The sequence below is a fragment of the Ovis canadensis genome, chromosome 2, assembly GCF_042477335.2.
Source record: "Ovis canadensis isolate MfBH-ARS-UI-01 breed Bighorn chromosome 2, ARS-UI_OviCan_v2, whole genome shotgun sequence".
Taxonomy (NCBI): domain Eukaryota; kingdom Metazoa; phylum Chordata; class Mammalia; order Artiodactyla; family Bovidae; genus Ovis; species Ovis canadensis.
Window position 1 is genome coordinate 112,083,385 of NC_091246.1, and position 26,087 is coordinate 112,109,471.

At 39.2% G+C, this 26,087-nt stretch overlaps 1 protein-coding gene across 10 annotated transcripts in view; it reads left to right on the plus strand.

Annotated features, from left to right (window-relative positions):
• NEK1 (NIMA related kinase 1) overlaps window positions 1-26,087 on the plus strand; it is a 124,866-nt gene that overhangs the window by 48,508 nt on the left and 50,271 nt on the right. For 9 of the 10 annotated variants that reach the window (XR_011254436.1, XR_011254438.1, XR_011254437.1 and 6 more), the window contains exon 17: window positions 9,493-9,595. Coding sequence is in view for 7 of the 10 variants with exons in the window: in XM_069576788.1 (XP_069432889.1) it covers window positions 9,493-9,595 (103 nt within the window). In the remaining 3 variants the exon portion in view is untranslated. Of the gene's footprint in view, window positions 1-9,492; window positions 9,596-22,313; window positions 23,133-26,087 lie in introns of those variants that run through there. The other variant, XM_069576795.1, reaches the window with a different exon arrangement.

The window sequence follows — 26,087 nt, forward strand, 5'->3', positions numbered from 1 at the left end:
ATAAAAGATTATTAAAAGGTAATTGAGTAACTGAGGTCCATATAAATTAATATTATGAATTATGTACCATAGGCTGAAGTATTAAGCTAGTTGTAAATACTTCACATTTTTTGAGAAAAGAGTGCTATAGGCTTACACATGTGCATATTTTTTATGAAATAGTAATGAAGATTTTGTGTGAGGTTTTTATCCTGGGGTATTATTGGTCTTTCTAGTATATAATTTGTATGGCTTTGTTTTAATTTTAATCAAATCTCCTAAAATACATGTGTATAGTGTAAAAGAAAATGGGGAAAGTTGTGTTATGCTTCTTCACACTGTTCCATCTTCCAGCACATTTGTTGATTCTTCACAGTTGGAGTGGCAAGTAAGGGACTGGACTGTTGCATTTGCATCAGGCTCCCATATCGCCTTGAAATATTTACATATATTTACACTTGAGTTTCAAATTGTCTTCAATGGCTGTGTATCTCAGTTACTTCTCCCGCTGGAACACAGCTTCCATTCAGTCTTTGTTTGAGTTTCATTATTTTAATTTTCAGCTTTTAAACCATTTGTGGCGGTGGAGATCCTCTATCATTTCCTTTCTGCTAGCTTTGGTGAGCTTAGCATTACTCAGACACATGGTATACATTTTCTTATATTGCTTTGAACCTGTTTTTATAGATGATAGATATTATTTGTTGAACACCTACTATATATCAAGTTATATTTATTCATCACAGCATCCCTTTTAATTAGGTATTACTCTTTAAATCAAAATGAAGAAACTAGGACCTGCAGAGATTTAAAACTTGTGCATGGTCAGGCCACTAGTAAGCAGTGGAGGTAGAATTTACACTAAGTGTGTCTCCATATAGAGTTCAGCTCCTTGAACACTATTGTGTTCAAGGGACTTCTCAGCTTCTTGAGATACTACTAGTGAACAGGTGAAACAGTTACTGATTTCGTTGGTTATAAAATTTCTAAATAGTGGATACCTTAATTATTATCCATGATCTCAAATACTGAATGAACTTTTGTGTATACTCATTGAATTTTATTTTATTTTTTTCTGAGAACATGAAAGAATTGGTAAAAAACTGGAGATCATCAAGTATCATATAATTTTCAAGAGGCAGATTCTATAAATTAGACTAGCTTTCTCCATATTGATTATAGGCAAGACTACAAATAGAGCCTGCAAACATCCTAAAAGGAAACAGTCATCACCACAGTGCAGCATAAATTCACAGAGAATAGATTCTGTCAGATACAGCCTTTATTTCTTCTTAGAGTTACAGACTGGAACTGTAGTTCTCAAACTGTACTGGGCAACCTGTAGCATCATAGTGCCTTGGATATTTCTCGGTTTTCAGGAACACACAGCTGTATCTGTCAAAGTGTAGACCATAGTGTTAGCAGCTTTGACCTAACTAGTCATTAACTGGAACTGCTAGGTATTTCTGTTGGCCTAGATGCATTGTGGAAATTTTACTTAGATACCTAGTAGAGTATACAAACTTCAGTAGGATACATCTTTTAATTTCATGCAGCCATGAAATTAAAAGATGCTTGTCCCTTGAAAGAAAAGCTTTGACTAACCTAGACAGCATATTAAAAAGCAGAGACATTACTTTGCTGACAAAGGTCCATCTAGTCAAAGCTATGGTTTTTCCAGTAGTCGTGTATGGATATGAGAGTTGAACCATAAGGGAGGCTGAGTGATGAAGAATTGATGCTTTTGAATTGTGGTGTTAGAGAAGACTCTTGAGACTCCCTTGGACTGCAAGGAGATCAAACCAGTCAATCCTAAAGGAAATCAATTCTGAATATTCTTTGGAAGGACTGATGCTGAAGCTCCAATACTTTGGCCACCTGATGCGAAGAGCCAACTCAATGGAAAAGATCCTGGTGATGGGAAAGATTGAAGGCAGGAGGAGAAGGGAACGAGAGAGGATAAGATGGTTGGATGGCATCACTGACTCAATGGTCATGAATTTGAGGAGGCACTGGGAGATGGTGAAGCACAGGGAAGCCTGGTGTGCTGTGGTCCATGGGGTTGCAAAGAGTTGGACGCGACTAAACGACTGAAGAACAACAAGGATGCAGTTGCCAGGGTGTCTCAATGTAGACAGTGTAAGGTGAAGAAATATAAATAAAGGTTGTCAGGTACATTAGTCATTGGTTAAGGAATTATATTCAGAGGATGCTGGTTAAGATTTTGATGTTGTCCAAACTTAGAACGTTTTACAAGCATGTCCTCTTGAAAGTTTTCATTTTTAAGGAGGACATAGAAAAAATACTCACAGGATAAAATTATCATATTTCCAGAAGACATGAAGTGAAGAGAAATAGTAAATATGTTGTGTGTCTCCTCCAGTTCGAATATTGTGATTCTTTTGGCTTGAACTTTGTTGTGTCTTTGACATTACAGAGCATTTTCTCCACACTGTCCTCACTTCCATTTTTATAATTTGTATGTCATTGGCCTACCTGGTCAGTTCTTTTCCCTGACCAAACTGAATCAGCAAACTGAAATCTGTAGTTGTCTTTCTCATATTTTTGATAGCCTGTACTTGCGTCTTCCTTCTTTATCGTGTTATTTTTCTTCTTCCCTTCTTATCAGTAGCTTTGGCTAGTCCAACTTTGCTTATATCCTTGTCTTAATAACATACCTCCTGAATTAGCTTTAGACTTTAATTTTTACAGCAATTTTAGTGTCACAGCAAAACTGAGGTGGTGCAGAGGTTTCCCATGTGCTGTCCCTTTACCCTTATCAGCTTCTCCTACCAGAGTGGTATTTTTGTTACAGCTGGTGAACTTAGGTTCAATTAGGTTTTACAATTAGAACCTCAATCTGTGAGACCATCTTCTGAAACGTTTGAGTGCCTATTTTGTTTTTTATTTTTAGTGCCTAACATATGTACTTTACTGAGCTTTTACTTTCCCAAGCCCTTTTCTCTGTATTGCTTTGAGTAAAGCTTACAACAATTCTGCTTCCTCTGATAGACACTGTGGCACTTAAACAGAGGAGGAAGCTTAGTGAATACATGCTCAGCATCCTTTTTTCATTTCATTAACTGTGTACCACCCCAACTCTTCTATACCATATTGACTCATTTTTCGTTGCTCAGATTATCTCTGTTACCTAGATTGCTGCCTATTTTCGTGTTTTCACCTCTTGAAATAATTTTTAATCATCCTTCAAAATTTTTAAATTTCCTTTATTAGTAAAGGTTTGAGTCGTGGATATGAGGTACCTTACCCAGATCCACTTATGCATGCATTTGTAATAAGATGGAAAATAAGTTACTCCTTTTTTTCTTGTCAGGATAAAAAGGTGTTTGTTTCTTTTTAGCCTGTTTTAATGTCTGTATTTCACTTTCCAAATTCCTAATTTTTTACTATGTATTTGTGGCTTATACAATAGTTATGTTAATCATTCCTTTACTCTTAATCTAGATTAGTGTTCTGCTAATTTTAAATGTTATAATTTTGGAACTCAATAGGTATTGTTTGTTTAATTTGTCTAAAATAGAATATGCACGTGTAAATTCTTAATAGTGTTTAATGAAGAGAATGACTGTAAAGAAGCTCATTGATTTTTTTCCTCTATCCCTCAGAACCTTGTACACATATATAATTTGTGTTCACAGTTCAGTACTGTTCTACTACATCAGTGGGGGATAAGAATATGAGCATGAATTCTTCTTTTTGGTATATATTAAGTAGTAAATGGAAATGCATGTGAAAAATGAAGATTTCTAAATATTATAAGAAATCATAGAATCAATTATAAACTAGTTTTGTCCTCTGTTAATAAGGTATATTACTATATAGTCAGCAAAAACAAAACCAGGAGCTGACTGTGGCTCAGATCATGAACTCCTTTTTGCAAAATTCAGACTTAAATTGAAACATAGAGAAAACCACTAGGCCATTCAGGTGTGACCAGAATTTGATCCGTTAAAGTCATACAGTGGAGGTTGCAAATACAGTCAAGGGATTAAATCTGATAGAGTGCCTGAAGAACTATGAATGGCGGTTCGTAACACTATACACGAGGCGGTGATCAAAACCATCTCCATGAGAAAGAAATACAAAAAGGCAAAATGGTTGTCTGAGGAGGCCTTGAAAATAGCTGAGAAAAAAAGAGAAGTGAAAGGTAAAGGAGAAAAGGAAAGATATATCCATTTGGATGTAGAGTTCCAAAGAATAGGAAGGAGAAATAAGAAAGCCTTCCTCAGTGATCAATGCAAACAAATAGAGGAAAACAATAGAATGGGAAAGACTGGAGATCTCTGCAAGAAAATTAGAGATACCAAGGGGACATTTCATGCAAAGATGGGCACAGTAAAGGACAGAAATGGTATGGACCTAACAGAAGCAGAAGATAATAAGAAGAGGTGGCAAGAATACACAGAAGAACTATATAAAAAAGATCTTCATGACCCAGGTTACCACGATGGTGTGATCAGTCACCTAGAGCCAGATATCCTGGAAGGCGAAGTCAAGTGGGCCTTAGGAAACATCACTACAAACAGTGCTAGTGAAGGTGATGGAATTCTAGTTGAGCTATTTCAAATCCTGAAAGATGATGCTGTGAAAGTGCTGCACTCAATATGCCAGCAAATCTGGAAAACTCAGCAGTGGCCACAGGACTGGAAAAGGTCAGTTTTCATTCCAATCCCAAAGAAAGACAATGCCAAAGAATATTCAAACTACTACAGAATTACACTCATTTTACACGCTAGCAAGGTAATGCTGAAAATTCTCCAAGCAAGACTCCAACAGTACATGAATCAAGAACTTCCAGATGTTCAAGCTAGATTTAGAAAAGGTAGAGGAACCAGAGATCAAATTGCCAACATCCATTGGATCATAATAAAAGCAAGAGAATTCCAGAAAAACATCTGCTTCATTGACTATGCCAAAGCCTTTGACTGTGTGGATCACAACAAACTATGGAAAATTCTGAAAGAGATGGGAATACCAGACCACCTTACCTGCCTCCTGAGAGCCTGTGTGCAGGTCAAGAAGCAGCAGTTAAAACCAGACGTGGAACAATGGACAGGTTCAAAATTGGGAAAGGAGTACATCAAGGCTGTGTATTATCACCCTGCTTATTTAACATATATGCAGAGTACATCATGCGAAATGCTGGGCTGGTTGAAGCACAGGCTAGGATCAAGATAGCTGAGAGGAATATCAATAACCTCAAATATGCAGATGATACTACCCTTATCTCAGAAAGTGAAGAGGAAATAAAGAGCCTGTTGATGAAGGTGAAAGAGGGGAATGAAAACGCTGGCTAAAAGCTCAGCATTCAGAAAACTAAGATCATGGCATCTGGTCCCATCACTTCATTGCAAATAGATGGGGGAACAATGGAAATAGTGACAGACTTTATTTTCTTGGACTCCAAAATCAGTGCAGAAGATGACTGTAGTCATGAAATTAAAAGATTTATGCTCCTTAGAAGAAAAGCTATGACTAACCTAGACAGCATATTAAAAATCAGAGACATTACTTTTCTGACAAAGGTCCATCTAGTCAAATCTATGGTTTTTACAGTGGTCATATATGGATATAAGATTTGGAGTGTTAAGAAGGCTGAGCACTGAAGAATTGATGCTTTTGAACTGTGGTGTTGGAGAAGACTCTTGACAGTCCTTTGAACTGCATGGAGATCAAACCAGTCAATCCTAAAGGAAATCAGTTCTGAATATTCATTGGAAGAGCGGGTGCTGAAGTTGAAGCTCCAGTATTTTGGCCACCTGATGCAAAGAGCCGACTCATTAGAAAAGACCTTGATGCTGGGAAAGATTGAAGGCAGGAGGAGAAGGGGACGACAGAGGATGAGATGGTTGGATGGCATCACCAACTCAATAGACATGAGTTTGAGCAAGCTCTGAGAGTTGGTGAAGGACAGGGAATCCTGGCCTGCTGTAGTCTGTGGGATTGCAAAGAGCTAGACACAGCTGAGCGACTGAGAACAACAAAATTGCTTTGATAGATTTTTATATGTTGGACATACCCTGCATTCCTGAAATTCTGTTCTATACATTTTATATCTTCGGAGACAGATACACTATTGGTAATAGTTGATACTCAATGATAAATAAATGAGAAGCAAAAAGAAATAATCGTAAGCAAAAATCACTACAGGTTTTAAGTTTGTGATTGAAAGCAATGGATTATGTGTACCTGATCATTTAAACTAGTTTAGGAAAAGGCATTCAATAAAGCAGCACTTAAATAGATTACATAAGTAAATAAAATAGATCTATATATACATAAATGGTATGAACACTCTTTTAATCAAAGCTGTTATGTGTGTGGCCATGTTCTTAAAATAATTTGTTTCTGCTAAAGTATTTGAATTATTTGATTCAGTGCATCAGATCAGTCAGTGAATATAAATTATCGTATGTCAGTTGAAGGCCCACACTGACAGACACTGGACATACAATCTTAGGATGGGAAATCAAACATAAAAATGCTATCGATGTTTTACTCATATAAAGGTTAAAAGATGAAGTCAGTTCAATCAGGATACAAAGCAGAGATTCTGTCTAATTGTATGCAGTGGTGTAAGTATCCAGGACTCCTCACAAGAGCCTTATCAGTAGACACAGTTTCAGGTGACATGTCTGTGTATCATACTCTTTGAAAGTTTATCTGCCCTCTTTAGGCCCTGCTGCTGCTGCTAAATCGCTTCAGTCATGTCCAACTCTGTGCGACCCCAGAGACGGCAGCCCACGAGGCTCCCCCGTCCCTGGGATTCTCCAGGCAAGAATACTGGAGTGGGTTGTCATTTCCTTCTCCAGTGCATGAAAGTGAAGAGTGAAAGCAAAGTCACTCAGTCATGTCCAGCTCCTAGTGACCCCATGGACTGCAGCCTACCAGGCTCCTCCGTCCATGGGATTTTCCAAGCAAGAGTACTGGAGTGGAGTGCCATTGCCTTCTCCGGTGTATCATACTCTTTGAAAGTTTATCTGCCCTCTTTAGGCCCAGTCTTATATAAATGGGGCTGTAACAGACCAGAATACAGCCTTGCCTATATATATGAAGGACATTTTCCTAGCCACAGCAATCAGAGAAGAAAAAGAAATAAAAGGAATCCAAATTGGAAGAGAACTAAAGCTGTCAATGTTTATGGATGATGTGGTACTATACATAGAAAGTTCTAGGTGAAGTGAAGTGAAGTCGCTCAGTCGTGTCCAACTCTTTGCGACCCCATGGACTGTAGTCCACCATGCTTCTCCGTCCATGGGATTTTCCAGGCAGGAGTACTGGAGTGGGTTGCCATTTCCTTCTCCAGAGGATCTTCCTGACCCAGGGATCGAACCCAGGTCTCCCTCATTGTAAGCAAGACACTTTACCGTCTGAGCCACCAGGGAAGTCCTCAGAAAGTCCTAAAGACACTACCGAAAAACTCCTAGAGTTCATCAGAGAATTTGCTCAAGTTTCAGAATACAATATTAGTAACCAGGAAAGGCTCTTAACCAGGTATAGAGATGATCTAATCCTAGAAGATTGCGGTGGTGAAATTTCACAAGAATCTGTTTTAAGCACTACATAAGTTAAGTGAATCTTAGGCCATTATCATCCATAGCTTTATGATGAGTCATTTAAAGTTTTTACAGCTTAATTTCACATTTCAAATTTTTATATATCTCAGTACAGTTGACCCTTGAGCAATATAGGAGTTAATCTGCTTATACTTACAGTCATCCCTCCATTCTGAGGTTCCCCTGCATCTGGATTCAACCAACTATGAACATGTTATTTAGTTGCTCAGTCGTGTTAGACTCTTTGCAACCCCGTGGACTGCATCACGCCAGGCTTCCCGGTCCTTCACCATCTCCCAGAGTTTGCTCAGACTCATGTGCATTGAGTCGGTGATCGCCATCCAACCACAGGATGCCACATGTAGTCCTGTAGTGTTTACTACTGCAAAATACCCGTAATAAATGGACCAGCGTGGTTCAAACTCGTGGTGGTCAATGGTCAATTGTAATTGTTAACGTATAAAAGAAATGACTGGGGTATGAAAATCAGAAATGTTTATTGAAAGAGAGAAGGCATTGTTTCATGTATTTTTCTGAACATAATTAGGGTCCTAGACACATGGTCCTACACTATAGGAAGGTGGTACGCTTTCATAGCCAATATCCAAGATGCACAGCCAATAACTTCCTGATCTTTCTTCCTTACTTACAAATTATTGCAGTTGATACTATGCAGTGAGTTCTCTGTTTATGGGGAGTTGGTTTTATTTATTTTGCATCTTTCTTGCTTAGCACATGGTAACAGGCATAATATTTATTAGATGTTCAAAATGTTACTGTTTTTTAAAAAATTATGAAAGTACAGTAGATTTACAGGAGACTTGGAAAATACAGAACAAAGTTCCATATGTGTGCGTGCATGCTCAGTTGTTTCTGACTCTTTGTGACCCCAGGGACTATAACCTGCCAGACTCCTCTGTCCATGAGATTTTCCAGGCAAGAATAAGCGAGTTATTATTTCCTTCTCTCAGGGATCTTCCTGACCCAGGGATCAAACCTGCATCTCCTGAGTCTCCTGCATTGCAGGCATGTTCATTACCACTGAGCCATCAGGGAAGCCCCATACAACATAATATGTTTTAACCATATGTAACTGCACAGTTCTGTGTCACTGAGTACTTTCATGTTGTTGTGCAGCTCTCACCATCATCCATCTCCCTAATTTTTACCTTCCTAAACTGAAAGTCTGTCCCCATTTAACACTAACTCCCGACCCCCAACCCCTGATTGGGGGTTGGGGTACTTTCTGATTCTGTGATTTTGACTGTCCTCGGTGCCTTGAAATGTTACTGATATTTTTTCATTGTTGTCTAAGCCCAAAATGTTTACATTCTTTTGTAGTTGTCAGAGAAAGTTATAGAAACATAATCAGAAAAGATTGAAACAAATAAATGTGCTTTTACATTTTTCCCCTAATCTGTCCATTTAACTTTTTAATAGTTATGACATACAAGGAATTCAGATTTCACTTTTTACCCTAATTTTTAAAATTCACACAAACTTTTCATTATTTTTGATGACCTTTGAAATTGCTACTTTGCAGCTTTAATTTTAACTTTTCTACTGATAAATATATTTGATACAGAGTTCTGAAATAAGCTTAACTACTTGGAAACTATGGAGAGTCTTCTGTAAGTATGCTCTGAAATAATTTTATGTATCTATAAGTAGCATAGATTAAATAAACACAAAAGACTTTTTAAGATTTGGTATAGTAGGGTAGATTTTTCCCCTTTTAAAAATAATAGTGACTGATTTAGGTAGTTGATTCTGATATGTGTGTATCTATTGATTCATTAAATAGGAAGACTTGACTTCATATCAGCCTTCATATTTTGCAGATATTTCTAAAGAAAATATTTCCATGTAATTTTACACTTTTTGTAATATTTGATGTTCAGAATTTTTAGTTTTGCTGTTTGTCCAAATTCCTCAGGCAAAAGGGGCATCCAGCTATGGAAAGAGCAAAACAAGTAGAAGAGTTTCTACAGCGAAGACGGGAAGCAAAGCAGAACAAAGCTCGGGCCGAGGGGCATATGGTAGGATTTTTTTTTTGAGATTTTTGAACATAGTATTCAGAGTGAAGGACTGAAACAAGGTAGGTATAAATGACAGGAATCACCATCCTTTACAAACACTACATCTGAACATTTGCAGAGTATTAAACCTCTCTGTACAATTTCTTTTATGCCAAGTATGAAATTCTGTTGTTGCCTTAGTTAATTGAAAGTTCATAGTTGCATTCTTCCTTTTAAAAGAGTCACAGTAGATATAGCAACCCAGATATTTAGGTTAAATAAGTTCTTGCATTGCTTTTTTTTGGCCCTAGATGCTTTTTGTTTTAAATACTTTAGCAAAGAATTGTAGAAGAAAAATGAGAAATAAACATTTGGATAAATATACATGTAACTATGCATTTACTCAAAAGCAAATTAGGACCAAATGTATTTTAAAGCCTCTAATTATTCAGTCAGGTAACTGAATAAGCCATGTATTCAAGAAAATACGAACAGTTTTTAAATGATCATTTTAGTAGATGTTGGTTTTGACATGCAGAGGTACACAATGCCTTTTCACCTTTTGTCCACAGAACAAATGGTGATTGTTTCTGTCAGCTCAGCACCCCGTGAAGGAGCACGCTTATGTAGGAAATAGGTCAATTGTATAGTTAAATGTTTTTTTATACTCACATCTACTATAAGTTCATAAGTAACATCATTATGAGTTAATATAATTATTCCAATTTAAGATATGTTTTCTTTGAAATAATATTATTGAAAAATAGTAAATTTTTTAATGATTACCCTTTATATTTTTAACACCCATCAGCTTGTTTTTCTAGTATCTGGAATTAATCTGTATTTGTATCCTTTCTGTGGACAGAAGAGAACCTGCTTTATTTTCCCTTGCCCCATTTCTCCCATGTTAACAGCATCTAGAATTTTAGTTACAGATATTAATTAGAAATATTTTCAAACAATTTTAGACTTAGTAAGACGTACACATTTCTTACCTCAGAACTGCTCCTTACATCTACTGTCCTCCCCTGAGTTTATCGTCTTCATGATGGAGACGACTCTTGGAACGTTTCAGAGAGAAATTGTCCAAGATTTCTTGGAAATGTACTTATTTTGTCTTCACACTTAAATGTTAATTTATAGTAGTGGTCTACTGGTGAATTTGCTTAGCATTTATATGTATGAAAAAACATCTTGCCTCCTTTTTTGAAAAGTATTTTTTTCTGAAAATAGTATTATACGTTGAGAGTTCTTTCTCTGTCCGTTCTTTGAAATGTTTCTCCACTTACATCCTGGCAGTCCTGTTCTGACCAGAAGTCTGCTGGCATTCTTACGTTTTCCTCAGTGTTTGATGTGTCTTTTCCTCTAATGGCTTTTAACATTTCCTCTTTATCACTGGAAGTGAATTGATTTTGATATAGCTTGGTATACTTTTCTTCATGTTTATTTTGTTGGGGGTTCATTGAGCTTCATGGATTTGTAGGTTTATATTTATTAGATTTGGAAAAATTCAGCCATTATTTCTTCAAAAATTTTTTTTGTTCTTACTCTTCTTTTTCCTCTGGGTGTTCAGCACCTATATGTCAGCTTACTGATGCTCTGTTCATCTCTTTTTGGTCCTTTTCCAATGTTTAATTTTAGGTAGCTTCTGTTGCTAAATCTTCAAGTTCACTAGGCCTTTTGTTTGCTTTTTGCAATCTGCTCTCCTTTTAATCCCATCCAGACATGTATTTTTAAGATACTTTTTTTCTCTTAAAGTTTATTTGGGTCATTTTTATACTTTCCATGTCTGTCTTTATAATACTTATACTTTTTTCTCCTTTCTTGAATATGTGGAATATAATTATTATAGCTTTCTTAATCACGTTGTCGACTAATTCTGCCCTCTTTGTCATTTCTGAGTCTGTTGGCTATTTTTCTCCTCATTTTGGTCATCTTTTCCTGCTTCTTTACCCACTTGGTAATTTGTGGTTGGATGCCAGGCACTGCATATTTTATCTTGGATTTTTTGTATTTAACTGTGTGGAGACTTTACTCTGGGTGCAATGTTGTTAGTTAAAGATAGTGTGAGTCTTTCAGGGCTTACCTCTAAGCTTTGCTGGGCAGGTGGAGCACAGCCGTTGATCTAGGACTCACTTGTCTGCACCACTGAGGCAGTGCCCTTGTGCTGTGATACTGTGTTGGTGTCCTCCAATGCTCTGTTGACTTGAAGGCCTTTCCAGTCTGGCTGTTGGAAGCATGGTGTGTTCCCAGCCCTCAGTGAGCCTGAGGAATTGGTGTTTTGCTCAGTCGCTCATTTGTATCCAACTCTTTGCGACCCCATGGACTGTAGCCCGCCAGGCTCCCCTGTCCATGGGGATTCTCCAGACAAGAATACTGGAGTGGGTTGCCATGCCCTCCCCCAGGGATCTTCCAAACCCAGGTCTCCTGCGTTGCAGGCCAATTCTTTACCATCTGAGCCACCAGGGAAGCCCAGGAACACTGCAGTGGGTAGCCTATTCTTTCTCCAGGGTCTCTTCCTGACCCAGGATTTGGTGAGGTCAGGCTAATTGTGACTCAGAGGAAACCTCTGCAGCTTCCAGCACTCTCTTCCTGCAATGTTAGTATTCCCCCACCTCCCGCATTCTGACGGCCCTCTCCTTGGCTCAGAGACCCCGTCTCCCTGTGCTGCAGCCCGGAAGTGGGCAGTGACTGAGCTTACCTCACTTGTTCTCCTCTCACAAGGACCACTGTCTTGTGCTGCCTGTTTGCCCGTGTTTGAAAATCATTGCTTCATATCCTTTGTCCAGTCTTTCCTTGTTGAAGGTGGGAGGGCACATCTGGTCCGTGTTACCGACTGCAGGTGAAGTCTTGGGTGGTGGTTTGCTGGATGAAGAATCCAGATTGCAGGCTCCCCCGAGACCACATTAAAGCTGCTGCCTTATCTTCATCTCACTGTGACTCGTGAGCATGGTGACGATGTTTTCCGTGCTCCTCTGTAAGGGATTTTCATCTCTGAAAGCATGTTGGACTATTTGTTTCTACCTTTCATATTCTGAAATAATCACTTGAGTATTTATCAGTTGGGTTTTTTAATTGACCCGACTTGATGCTAATCAGATGCTCTCAGTCTGAACACTCACCTTCAGTTCTGGGACATTCTCAGTTACCATTTCTTCAGGTATTGCTGCTTCTCCTTTTTCTCCTTGACAAAGCACCTATTAAATGAATAGATTGGAACCTCTGCCTCAAATGTCTTTTTTTCTGTTCTTCTGTTTCTTTTTTTAATCCCTTCCTCCCTTACTGTTTTGGAAGGATTCCTAGCCCAAATTTCAGCTCATAACACATTCTTTCATTTTGCCTGCTCTGCTCTTCAGCCTATCCAATGAGATTCTCTTAACTTTAGCAACTTGTATTTTCACATCGATGAAGCTACTTAGTTTTCCTTGAAAGCTCCATGATCATGTGCTCATTTCTCTTGTAGTACTCTAGATATTGTAGGGTCTTGTTCTTGGTGCTCTCTTGGCAGTGCTGGTGTCTTCAGTGTTTAAGTCTGTGTCCTGTTTCATGGTATTGGTGTTCTTGCACGGTTGGTGTTCTTGCTGGTGTAGTCACGTATGGGGCTCTCTGTTTCACTCTTCATTGCCTCTGTTTGGGTTGGCCCCTGGCAAGATAGTACATGCTCCTCTTCCCAGTCCTCTGCCCAGTTTTCCATCAGAGTAGATGCCAGGTGGGACACATTGCTGTTCTGCCAACCAAATCCCTGGCAGCTTATTTTCTGGGCTTTCCTTCCTGTTGTCACCAGTCACCTGGAGCACTGGCCTGGCCTTTCCCTCCAACTCTCTTGTCATTAGTGTCTTCAGGGAGCTGCTGGGGCCAGGCGAGCTCTTGTGGAAGCGGGTCGCTACTGGCCCCTTCGCGCCCCCACGCTGAGGCCTCGCCCCACATGCTGTGCTCGTGTCACTTGTCATCATAAACCCATTTGTGTACTTGCCTCACCTCTGGGTTCCTTCCATTCTTGGGACTGCCCAGAGTTTTGCTGGTTTTTGAGTGCTGATATGCATTACTTAACACAGCAACTTCTCTAATCTATAATTTTGCAGGGAGAGAGGCCATGGTGTCATTCTTCCATCTTACAGTCAGAAATTATTATTTTCATTTTGTTGTGTTATATTTTAAAAATGTGCTTTAGGGACTTCCCTGGCGGCCCAGTGGTTAAGACTTAATGCTATCACTGCAGGGGACGCAGGCTCAGTCCCTGGTCTGGCAGCTAAGGCCCCACATGCTACATGGCCAATTAATAAATAAATGCATTCAACTAAATCTTTTAAAAAATTTTGCTTTAGAGATAAGTGATTTTTATATGACGTTTCAAGATTCATTTTTTTAAGCTATTTAGAATTTCTTCGTTCCCTCGGTAACAATATATATACATACATAAAACTTTAGAAAAGTGAAGAATTTTTACTTTTTGGTGTATTTGGGTGTGTACATTGTATATTACTTGTTTTATTCACTAATTAAATAACAAAGGCAGTGTATTAAACATCTTGAGGACAGTAGGTTAATTAACTGATTGAAGACTACTTAATTAAAGCTTAACCAGACATAGTTTGTTTCTGGAGTAGTTCAGAGTCTAGAGTTAGACAAGAATATGTATACTGGAGACTGAGCCAGAGAACTAGAAGCAAGGGCTGAGTGGGGAGAAAAAGTCTCACAGATTTTAAGTTCTAAATTGAAATGTTTTTATGATGAGATAGAGGGCCTGTTTAAAATTGATCTCTCCTTTTCTATGCTTTGTGACAAGTTTTCGTAAACCAAGGAGCCTAAGAGCAACAGAGATTTATGACCCACTGTTTGTCCAGGCCAGGACTCTGGCACATTGTGATCGTCCTCTGCCCCTCGTCTCCTGAAGCCCAGGTAGCAGTGTCAGCGGCTGTGCCTTCGTGGTGCCAGCGGGCCGTCCCTCCCTCTGCTGTGGTAATCAGGCCTCCGCTATCGGAGAGATTGACTGAGACCGTGCTCAGTTGTTTGCCACATGGCCCCTTCATCTCAGCAGCAAAGAACTCCATGTGCATCAACTCCCCACCTCCTGCTTCTTCAACCAGCCAGGGAAACTCAGCATTTAATGGTCAACCCACTGTTTTAATGCCACTCATCCCATTTAATGTGACTCAGTCCTGGGGGTACACCCCATTGTATTCCCAGCCCTGGGGATCATCTGTGCAGGGCTGACAATCCTGGGGAGTGGGTGAATGTCAGGAAACCTTGGGAGCCTTCTCGAAGTCCTGCCCTCCATGGTCCCTTTGCCTTTGACTTTAGAGAGTGTGTCAGGGACAGCAGATGAGGTGAAGTGGAGGAGCTGACTTTAGCAACATACTTGAGGGAGAGCACTACCCAGGAGTCCAGACAGAGCTCTGTAAAAAATTGGTTTATTAACATGGAGTTTAAATACAGTGATATTCACCAGTGTTAGGTATGTGTCTGGATGAGTGCTGACAAGAGTATGTAGTCATATAATCCCTGCCACAGTCATGGGATAGTGCTGTTCCATCATTTCTTAAAAGCTTCCTCCTCTTACCATCAGGAAAAAAAAAATTGAATGTGATATGATGGATGACAACTAAACTTACATAGTGATCCTTTCTCAGTGTACGCGTATATTAAATTATTCTGTGCACCTTAAACTGATGATGTTACATGACAATTGTATCTCAATAAAACCAGGCTTCCCTGGTGGCTCAGATGGTAAAGAATCCACTTACAATGCAGGAGACCTGAGTTCATTCCCTGGGTTGGGAAGTTCTCCTGGAGAAGGAAATGTTATCCTGCTCCAGTATTTTGGCCTGGAGAATCCCATGGACAGAGTAACCTGGCAGACTACAGTCCAGGGGGTTGCAAAGAGTCGGACGCGACTTAGCAACTACACACACATCTCAGCTAAACAGGAGGAGGAAGTTTCCTCCTGCCTCTTTGCAGTCAGTCTGCTGCCAGCCATAGGCTGTGCTCTTGTTTCTTCTAGAATTTCATATAGAAATATCTTACAGTATATAGGGTTTTGGGGTTGTGTGTGTCCTTAGTTCTTTTTTATTCCTAAGTCATATTCCATCATGTGAATATACCTCATATTGTTTATTCAATCCTCAGTTGATAGACATTTGTGTGGTTTTTAAAAGAGATGGTTTGAAAACTCTTGGGAGTCATTGAACTGACTAGCCCATGCTCCTGGGAGCCCTTCTTTCTGAGTTGACATATCCCTCTTGATTATGTGTAACTAAGTTAGTAGTTTCTAACTACACTCAGGTTTCTGAACACTGCTGGAGAAAGTGACAGCTGTGATGGCTAGTGTTAGATGGGTTTATGGCCTCTGGTTTCAGCAGAAATGTGGTCCTTTTCAGCGCTTCGTTAAATCTCCATGGTCAGCAGCCTCTCCCCTTGTCCATTTGCTCAATGATTTCATCCTTCTTCCTTCTCTGTGAAGATAATCATTACATAGAAAGTTGGCTTATGAACCCCACATTTCATCAGATTTTTCTGCCTCCATACTTAAAAGTGAAGTGAAAGTCGCTCAGTTGTGTCCGACTCTTTGCAACCCCATGAACTATACAACCCATGGAATTATCTAGGCCAGAATACTGGAGTGGGTAGCTTTTCCCTTCTCCAGGGTATCTTCCCAACCCAGGGATTGAACCCAGGTCTCCCACATTGCAGGTGGATTCTTTACCAGATGAGCCACAAGGGAAATCCAAGAATACTGGAGTGGGTAGCCTATCGCTTCTCTAGCAGATCTTCCCAACCCAGGAATCGAACCAGGGCCTCCTGTGTTGCAGGCGGATTCTTTACCAACTGAGCTGTCAGAGCTATCCCTCCATACTTATAAATTTATCTACAACTGTACCCAGTATTTCCTTATTTTCTCCAGTCTGAGAGGAGGATATAATTTCTTCTGTTCAAGAGTAATCTTCCCATTCCATCCTACTTGATGATTATAACGCTACTAATGGTTGACATTGGTCAGTTTACTGGGTGCTTACTATGCCAAAGAATGCTCAAACGTGAATGTGAAGTCACTCAGTCATGTCCGACTCTTTGTGACCCCATGGTCTGTAGCCATGTACCAGGCTCCTCAGCCCATGGTATTTTCAAGGCAAGAATACTGGAGTGGGTTGCCATTTCCTTCTCCAGAAGAATGCTCAAACTACCACACAGTTGCACTCATCTCACATGCTAATAAAGTAATGTTGAAAATTCTCCAAGCCAGGTTTCAACAGTACATGAAGTGTGAACTTCCAGATATTCAAGCTGGTTTTAGAAAAGGCAGAGGAACCAGATCAAATTGCCCACATCCGATGGATCATAGAAAAAGGAAGAGAGTTCTAGAAAAACATCTACTTCTGCTTTGTTGACTATGCCAAAGCCTTTGACTGTGTGGATCATCACAAACTGTGGAAAATTCTGAAAGAGATGGGAATATCAGACCACCTGACCTGCCTCTTGAGAAGTCATGCAGGTCAGGAAGCAACAATTAGAACTGGACATGGAACAACAGACTGGTTCCAAACCGGGGAAGGAGTACATCAAGGCTGTATATTGTCACCCTGCTTATTTAACTTACGTGCAGAGTACATCATGAGAAATGCTGGGCTGGATGAAGCACAAGCTGGAATCAAGATTGCTGGGAGAAATATCAATAACCTCAGATAATACAGATGACACCACCCTTATGGCAGAAAGCGAAGAAGAACTAAAGAGCCTCTTGATGAAAGTGAAAGAGGAGAGTGAAAAACTTGGCTTAAAACTCAACATTCAGAAAACTAAGATCATGGCATCTGGTCCCATCACTTCATGGCAAATAGATGAGGAAACAGTGGAAACAGAGAAAGACTTTATTTTGGGGGGCTCCATAATCACTGCTGATGGTGATTGCAGCCATGAAATTAAAAGACCCTTGTTCCTTGGAAGAAAAGGTATAACCAAGCTAGACAGCATATTAAAAAGCAGAGACATTACTTTGCCAACAAAGGTCTGTCTAGTCAATGCTATGGTTTTTCCAGTGGTCATGTATGGATGTGAGAGTTGGATTATAAAGAAAGCTGAGCAGCGAAGAATTGATGCTATTGAACTGTGGTATTGGAGAAGACTCTTGAGAGTCCCTTGGACTGCAAGGAGATCCAACCAGTCCATCCTAAAGGAACTCAGTCCTGAATATTCATTGGAAGGACTGATGCTGAAGCTGAAACTCCAATACTTTGGCCACCTGATGTAAAGAACTGACTCACTGGAAAAGACCCTGATGCTGGGAAAGACTAAAGGCGGGAGGAGAAGGGGACATAGAGGATGAGATGGTTGGATGGCATCACCGTCTCAATGGACATCAGTTTGAGTAAGCTCTGGGAGTTAGTGATAGACAGGGAGGCCTGGCATGCTGTAGTCCATGGGGTCACAAAGAGTAGGACACAACTGAGTGACTGAGCTGAACTGCACTAAACTACTATATGTCAGGCATAGTTTTGAGTTCTCTACCTGTATTAACTCACTTCTCACAACAGCACCCTGAGGTGGGTTCTGTAGTGTTCCCGTCTTACGTCTCACTGAGGCAGAAGTAGAGAAGCTAACATGACAGTTTGGGTTTTACAGTGACTGAATGGTAGATTCTGTGTTTAAATGGCACAGTCTGACTGTAGAACCCATGCTTTCATGGCTTTATTTTTCTGTGCCATACTGTCTGTTTACTTGAGGGTCCTCCTTACCCCATCACTTGTTTCCTCTCTCTCCTGATCATTTCTTTCTTCCCTGGTGCCCTCCCATAGCGTATAAATACAGTCATGTTTCTCACATTCCTGCTCCATCCTGCTCTTCATAGCCGGCCCCTCAAAGGAATGAAGCACTAGTCTTCATTGTTGCTCACCCGATATTCAGAATCCTCTTGATATAGAAGTTATCACTGTCCGTCTTCTCAGATATAATATAGTATTTTCAGTCTTTATCTTACTTGACCTTTCTGTGACATTTGGTCTCATGAGTTATTGCTTCTAAATTTCTTCACTACCTTCTCTGATACCAAATTCACCTTGTTTTTCTTTCGCTGTTTTTTTTTTTTTGTAATATCTTTGCCTACAGTGTTCTTTTCCGCTCACTTTTTAAAGGCTGATATTTTCTGGGGTGTTCTGTCCTTGGTTGTTTTCTCACTATAAATAATACCCTGCGGTGATCTCATTCTACAAGGGACCAGTGACTTCACAGTCTGTCTCAGTTACTCAGACTGCTCTTCTAACTTCTGTCCTGTCTAGCTGCCTTCTGGACATCACTTCCTGGGTGTTTGATTGGCACCTTATTTTTTAAATTTCCTTTTATTATTTAATGTATAATACAATAACTTTCTTATACCACTTTCTTACAACTTTTTTATAATACAATAACTTTCCTTTTATTATTTAAATTATAATACAATAATGGGTTTGCCTTGTGACTCAGCTGGTAAAGAATCTGTCTGCAATGTGGGAGACCTGGGTTCAATCCCTGGATTGGGAAGATCCCCTGGAGAAGGGAAAGGCTACCCACTCCAATATTCTGGCCTGGAGAATTCCATGGACTGTATAGTCCATGGGGTTGCAAAGAGTTGGATATGACTGAGCAACTTTCACTTTCACAATAACTTCAACTTTATTTTTCTTCTCCAGTTCTATGAATTTTAGCACAAGTATAAATTCACATACCCACCACCATAGTCAGGATATAGAAGAGTGCCATCATCCCAAAACTCTTTTGGTGTCTCTCAGCATAGTCACCATCAACAGCCTGGCAGCTACTGTCTGTTCTCCATGACTACAGTGTTATCTTTTCAAGAATATCTTATGTGGTATATATGTGTGGTATCAGTTCAGCTCAGTTCAGTCACTCAGTTGTGTCCAACTTTGCAACCCTACGGACTGCAGCCAGGCTTCCCTGTCCATCACTAGCTGCTGCAGCTTGCTCAAACCCATGGCCATCAAGTCAGTGATGCCATCCAACCATCTCATCCGCTGTCGTCCCCTTCTCCTCCTGCCTTCAGTCTTTCCCAGCAGCTACACCAGGTGGCCAAAGTATTGGAGTTTTCAGCTTTAGCATCAGTCCTTCCAGTGAATAATCAGGACTGAGTTCCTTTAGGATGGACTGGTTGGATCTCTTTGCAGTCCAAGGGACTCTCAACAGTCTTCTCCAACACCACAGTTCAAAAGCATCAACTCTTCAGTGCTCAGCTTTCTTTATAATCCAACTCTCACATCCATACGTGACTACTGGAAAAACCATAGCTTTGACTAGATGGACCTTTGTTGGCAAAGTAATGTCTCAGCTTTTTAATATGCTGTCTAGGTTGGTCATAACTTTTCTTCCAAGGAGCCAAGCATCTTTTAATTTCAATGGCTGTAATCGCCATCTGCAGTGTTTTTGGAGTCCTGGAAAATAAAGTCTGTCACCGTTTCCCTTGTTTGGAAAGTATGAAAAGGCAAAAAGATACCTATGGTATACATAATGATATATAAACCTTACTGGTTGACTTCTTTCACTCACCTTAATCATTTTCATTCAAGCTGTTGCATTTATCAGTAACTTTTTCTTTTATTTTTGAGTGATTTCCATTGTATGGATGTGCTGTTGTTTGTTTATTCATTCACTCATTGAGGGACATTTGGTTTGTTTCTAGTTTTTGATGCTTGTAACATTCATTTACAAGTTTTTAGACAAGTGTTAAGTTTTTATTGGGTAAATACCTAGGATTGGGTTTACTGAATCATATGGTACGTGTATATTTAACTTGGGTTTTCAAAAAAGTCAAATCATTTGCTGGAGTACTTGTACCATTTTACTTTCCTACCAGGAGTAAACAAGAGTTTACTCTTTACAAGAGTAAAGAGTTCCAGTTGCTTTGCATCCTCGTCAGCATTGGACATTGTCACTATGTTTTTATTTTGGCCGTCTAATTATGTATAGGGGTATCTCATTGTGGTTTAATGTGCATTTCTCAAAATGTTAATGATGTTGAATTCCTTTTCATGTTCTTATTTGTGATCCTTATATCCTGTGTAGAGAACTGTCTGAATAATTTGTTGATGTTGATTGATTGTTATTTGTTTAGCTTTGAGTGTTCTTTATATTCTGGATAAGTCTTTTATTTGGTAAGTAACTTGCTAGCATTTTCTCCTAAGTGGTAGTTTGCTTTATCATTCTCTTAACAGTATTTTTCACAGAACAAAAAGTATTAACTTTGATAAAGTGTTTTCAGATTTCTGGTTTATGGATCATGCTTTTGCTATTGTGTCTAAAAACTTTCTGCCTATCTAACAGTCGTAAAGATTTGCTCCTACTTTAAAAAAACTTTTTTATAGTTCTACTTTTAACCTTTAGCTGTATGATCCATGAAGGATGAATGTTTCCATATAAAAAAAAGAAAATGTTTTTATTATGGTAAAATACCCAAAACATACAATTTTCTGTCTTAATCATTTAAAAATACACAATTCAGTAGCATGAGGTACATTCGCAGTGTTATCTTCTTTCTGCTTGGTTTCTGTTTATTTTGCTCATTTCTAATTTTTCAAGGTTATAGCTTAAAGCTGAGGATGAGACATTTCCTCTTTTCTAATATTGGTAGTAGATGCTATAAATTTCCCTCTAAGCACTGCATTAATTTCACCCACAAATTTTGCTGTGTTCTGTTTTCATTTTCATTCAGATCAGAATTCATTCTGATTTCCCTTGAAATTTCTCTTTGGCCTGTGAATAACGTAGAAATGAGTTGTTTAGTTTCCGTGTGTTTGGACATTTTCCTACCTTTGCCTGTAACTGTTTCCCAGTTGTATTTTATGATCAGAGGACATACTTTGTCGAACTTCAGTCATTTTACATTTGTTAGGATTCATACTTTGACCTAGGATATGATCTATTTTCATGAGTGTTCCATATACACTTGAAAAAAATATGTACTCTGCTGTTGTTGGGTGGAGTGCTGTGTGTTTCAGTTAGACATTGCTTTCCAGTACTTCTTCATCAGTGCTGACATTATGCCAATATAATGTTTGATACTAAGGTAGGAGAGTTGAAGTCTTCAAATATAATTGTAGATTAATCTGTTTCTCCTTTCAGTTCTGTGAGGTTTTCCTTTCTATTTTTTTTTTCCCAAAGCATGTGCACATTTAGAATTATTGGGGTTTTTTGGTGAATTGACTTTTTTAATCAAAATATAATCTTTTTTTCCTTGTATTAGGCTTTTGTTTTTGTTTTTCTGTGTAACAAATTAGTATAATGTAGTGGCTTTTAACAAAGCAAAATTGAACACAGTGTTCATCTGCTTAGAGTTTCAATGGTTGTCTAGTGTTTATAGGGTAAATTACACCTGGGGAGCTTCCCACAAGGCTTCTATCCTTTGTCTTTCTTATTGTTCTTGATTCTCCTGTTCCCTTCTTCATCCCTTACACTTCAGCATTACCAGACTTTGCAGTTCCCTGGTGGCACTGTTTCTAGTTTTTGCCTGAGATTCCATCTCGCTTATCTTCGTGGAGAGAGCTCATGGTTCCTTTCTGTTGCCTTGTTGATTTGTGGGCTGTGGCTGAGGTGTGGTGGAGATTCCAGGGCAAGAGTAAACATGCTTTTACTGCCACTCTCTTGGTTTCCTGCTTAGGAAGGGGTGGTGGTTAACTGTAGAAACAGTTACTGTGACTTTGTGGAGCATCTTAGTTTACCTAAGGTTTTCTGATTCTGTGACCTTTGTGTATCTTCCTAGAGTAGACACTCCGTTATTGCTGTGAGAAAACTGTGGATCCTGTGCTGCAGGTCTGTGCTGCACATTTATGTTGCACGGGCTGAAACAGGGAAACCTGATCTCTCTGCAAGTTCATCAGCTCTGATGAAATGACCTAGGGAGTCTTGAGGAGAGGCATATGGCAGACATCTCAGGGAGACCTTTGCAAGCTGCTCTGAAAACAGTCAGGAACCTGGGACCCAACTCTCACATGAGGCACAGTCAGTCAACCCTGCATCTCATGCAAGAAACCCTCCTTAGCCCAGCAGCCTTGATGCTGGAAAGAGCTGCTTAATGTGAATCCCCACATTTTGTAGTAAAGAGAGGAAAAAAAGCTTGTTTGGGATTTTACCTTGAAAAATGCAATTTAAAAAATTATTTTGTCTTATATTTATCAGAATTTTGTATATATTTGCAAGTCTATATTCTGAAAGTAACTTGAGAAGGATTATAATTTTTCAGATAGAATTTTATAATGAGTAATATGTTTTTTATCAAATCCAAGTTACAACTATAAGGCATAGTGTTATACATGATTAAAGGAGAAAAAGTTGCTGATTTAACTTGGTACAGTGGTTTTTATCACTTAAACTTTTTGTTTTATACTTGTTGAACTATTTCTTGGATTTTTTAAAAATTATACTTGAGCATTCGTAAAAAGGAAAATGAATAAAATAAATTGGTAAAGGTGTTCATTCCTAAATCTGCTTTACATTCATAATTTGTTTTTCCAGTCATTCCTTTTTAAAATTAGGGTCATTGCTGTTCATGTTTTCCCGAATATTAAACTGTACCACCATATGCACTGAGATTTCAACATTTCTTAAGAGGACCCAAATTTTGTTTCTGGTATTTTCTTTCAAGAGTCAGCAAGTTTTGGTGCTGGTGCTTTTGTGCTGTCATCAGAGGGAATCAGTGGAAGGTCTTCAGTAACTACTAGGCTCCTGTTTCCTCTTAGACAAGCCACTAACTGAATTTTTTACTTGAAACTGAGGAACTAAGGTTGCCCAGTTATAACAGTAAGAAAGAAAAAAACTAATAAGGTTCATAGGTTTACACCTATGTTATAACTGCTGCCCAGCCCACAGTTTATAACAGATCATGATATGCCATTGATTATAAGATGCACCCCATTTCAGAGATGTTAAAATGTGAAAATTTTTCATGTTAGGATTGATGAAAAATGGTATACCCTTCACTTCAAAATTTCTGTATGGTTTACTTTTATAACTGTATTATGAAAGAAGGTGATTTTTTTTACAAAAAAGGTTGAGATTTTAGCAGTTCTCCAAAGATCATTTCTGAATTTTTTAATTCCAGTAATATTTTGAATGACCAACATCATAATTCCTTACAGTTTTTAAAAATTCACATAACTTATTCAACCACTGAGTATTTGTAGATGGTTTTTCATGTAATTTGAACTATTTTCCAGTGTCTTTATCATTATTTTCATGAAATCCTTTCATCTTTGGCAAGTTTTATAATTTCCTTTGTCAGTCAGTTTGTATTAGACGTGCATTATATTGTCAGATATGAATGGGAAAGACTAGAGAGCTCTTCAAGAAAATTAGTGATACCAAGGGAACATTTCATGAAAAGATGGCCACAGTAAAGGACAGAAATTGTATGGACCTAACAGAAGCAGAAGATATTAAGAAGAGGTGACACGAATACACAGAAGAGCTATATGAAAAATATCTTCATGACCCAGATAATCACGATGGTGTGATCACTCACCTAGAGCCAGACATTCTGGAATGTGAAGTTAAGTGGGCCTTAGGAAGCATCACTATGAACAAAGCTAGTGGAGGTGATGGAATTCCAGTTGACCTGTTTCAAATCCTAAAAGATGATGCTGTGAAAGTGCTACACTCAATATGCCAACAAATCTGGAAAACTCAGCAGTGGCCACAGGACTGGAAAAGGTCAGTTTTCATTCCAATTTCAAAGAAAGGCAATGCCAAAGAATGCTCAAACTACGACACGGTTGCACTCATCTCACATGTTAGTAAAGTAATGCTTAAAATTCTCCAAGCCAGGCTTCAGCAATATGTGAACCATGAACTTCCAGATGTTCAAGCTGGTTTTAGAAAAGGCAGAGGAACCAGAGATCAAATTGCCAACATCTGATGGATCGTGGAAAAAGGAAGAGAGTTCCAGAAAAACATCTATTTTTGCTTTATTGACTATGCCAAAGCCTTTGACTGTGTGGATCGCAATAAACAGTGGAAAATTCTGAAAGAGATGGGAATATCAGACCACCTGACCTGCCTCTTGAGAAACTGGTATACAGGTCAGGAAGCAACAGCTAGTACTGGACATGGAACAACAGACTGGTTCCAAATAGGAAAAGGAGTACGTCAAGACTGTATGTTGTCACCCTGCTTATTTAACTTATATGCAGAGTACATCATGAGAAACGCTGGGCTAGAGGAAGCACAAGCTGGAATCAAGATTGCCGGGAGAAATATCAGTAACACAAGCTGGAATCAAGATTGCCAGGAGAAATATCAGTAACCTCAGATATGCAGATGACACCACCCTTATGACAGAAAGTGAAGAACTAAAGAGCCTCTTGATGAAAGTGAAAGAAGGGAGTGAAAAAGTTGGCTTAAAGCTCGACATTCAGAAAACTAAGATATGGCATCCAGTCGCATCACTTCGTGGCAGATAGATGGGGAAACAGTGAAAACAGTGGCTGACTTTATTTTTCTGGGCTCCAAAATCACTGCAGATGGCGATTACAGCCTTGAAATTAAAAGACGCTTACTCCTTTTAAGGAAAGTTATGACCAACCTAGACAGCATACTAAAAAGCAGAGATGTTACTTTGCCAACAAAGGTCCATCTAGTCAAGGCTATGGTTTTTCCAGTGGTCATGTATGGATGTGAAAGTTGGACTATAAAGAAAGCTGAGCGCCAGAGAATTGATGCTTTTGAACTGTGGTGTTGGAGAAGACTCTTGAGAGTCCTTTGGACTGCAAGGAGATCAAACCAGTCCATCCTGCAGGAGATCAGTTCTAGATGTTCATTGGAAGGACTGATGCTAAGGCTGAAACTCCAATACTTTGGCTACCTGATGCAAAGATCTGACCCATTGGAAAAGACCCTGATGCTGGGAAAGATTGAGGGCAAGAGGAGAAGGGGATGACAGAGGATAAGATGGTTGGATGGCATCATTGACTCAATGGACATGGATTTGGGTGGACTCAGGGAATTGCTGATGGACAGGGCGGCCTGGTGTGCTGTGGTTCATGGGGTCACAAAGAGTCGGACACGACTGAGCAACAACTGAACTGACCTGTTAGAGCATCGAAAAAGCAAGAGAGTTCCAGAAAAACATCTATGTCTGCTTTATTGACTATTCCAAAGCCTTTGACTGTGTGGATCACAATAGACTGTGGAAAATTCTGAAAGAGATGGGAATACCAGACCACCTGACCTGCCTCTTGAGAAATCTGTATGCAGGTCAGGAAGCAACAATTAGAACTGCACATGGAAGAACAGACTGGTTCCAAATAGGAAAAGAAGTACATCAAGGCTGTATATTGTCACTCTGCTTATTTAACTTATATGCAGAGTACATCATGAGAAATGCTGGGCTGGATGAAGCACAAGCTGGACCAAGATTGCCAGGAGAAATATCAATAACCTCAGATAATGCAGATGACACCACCTTTATGGCAGAAAGTGAAGAAGAACTAAAGAGCCTCTTGATGAAAGTGAAAGAGGAGAGTGAAAAAGTTGGCTTAAA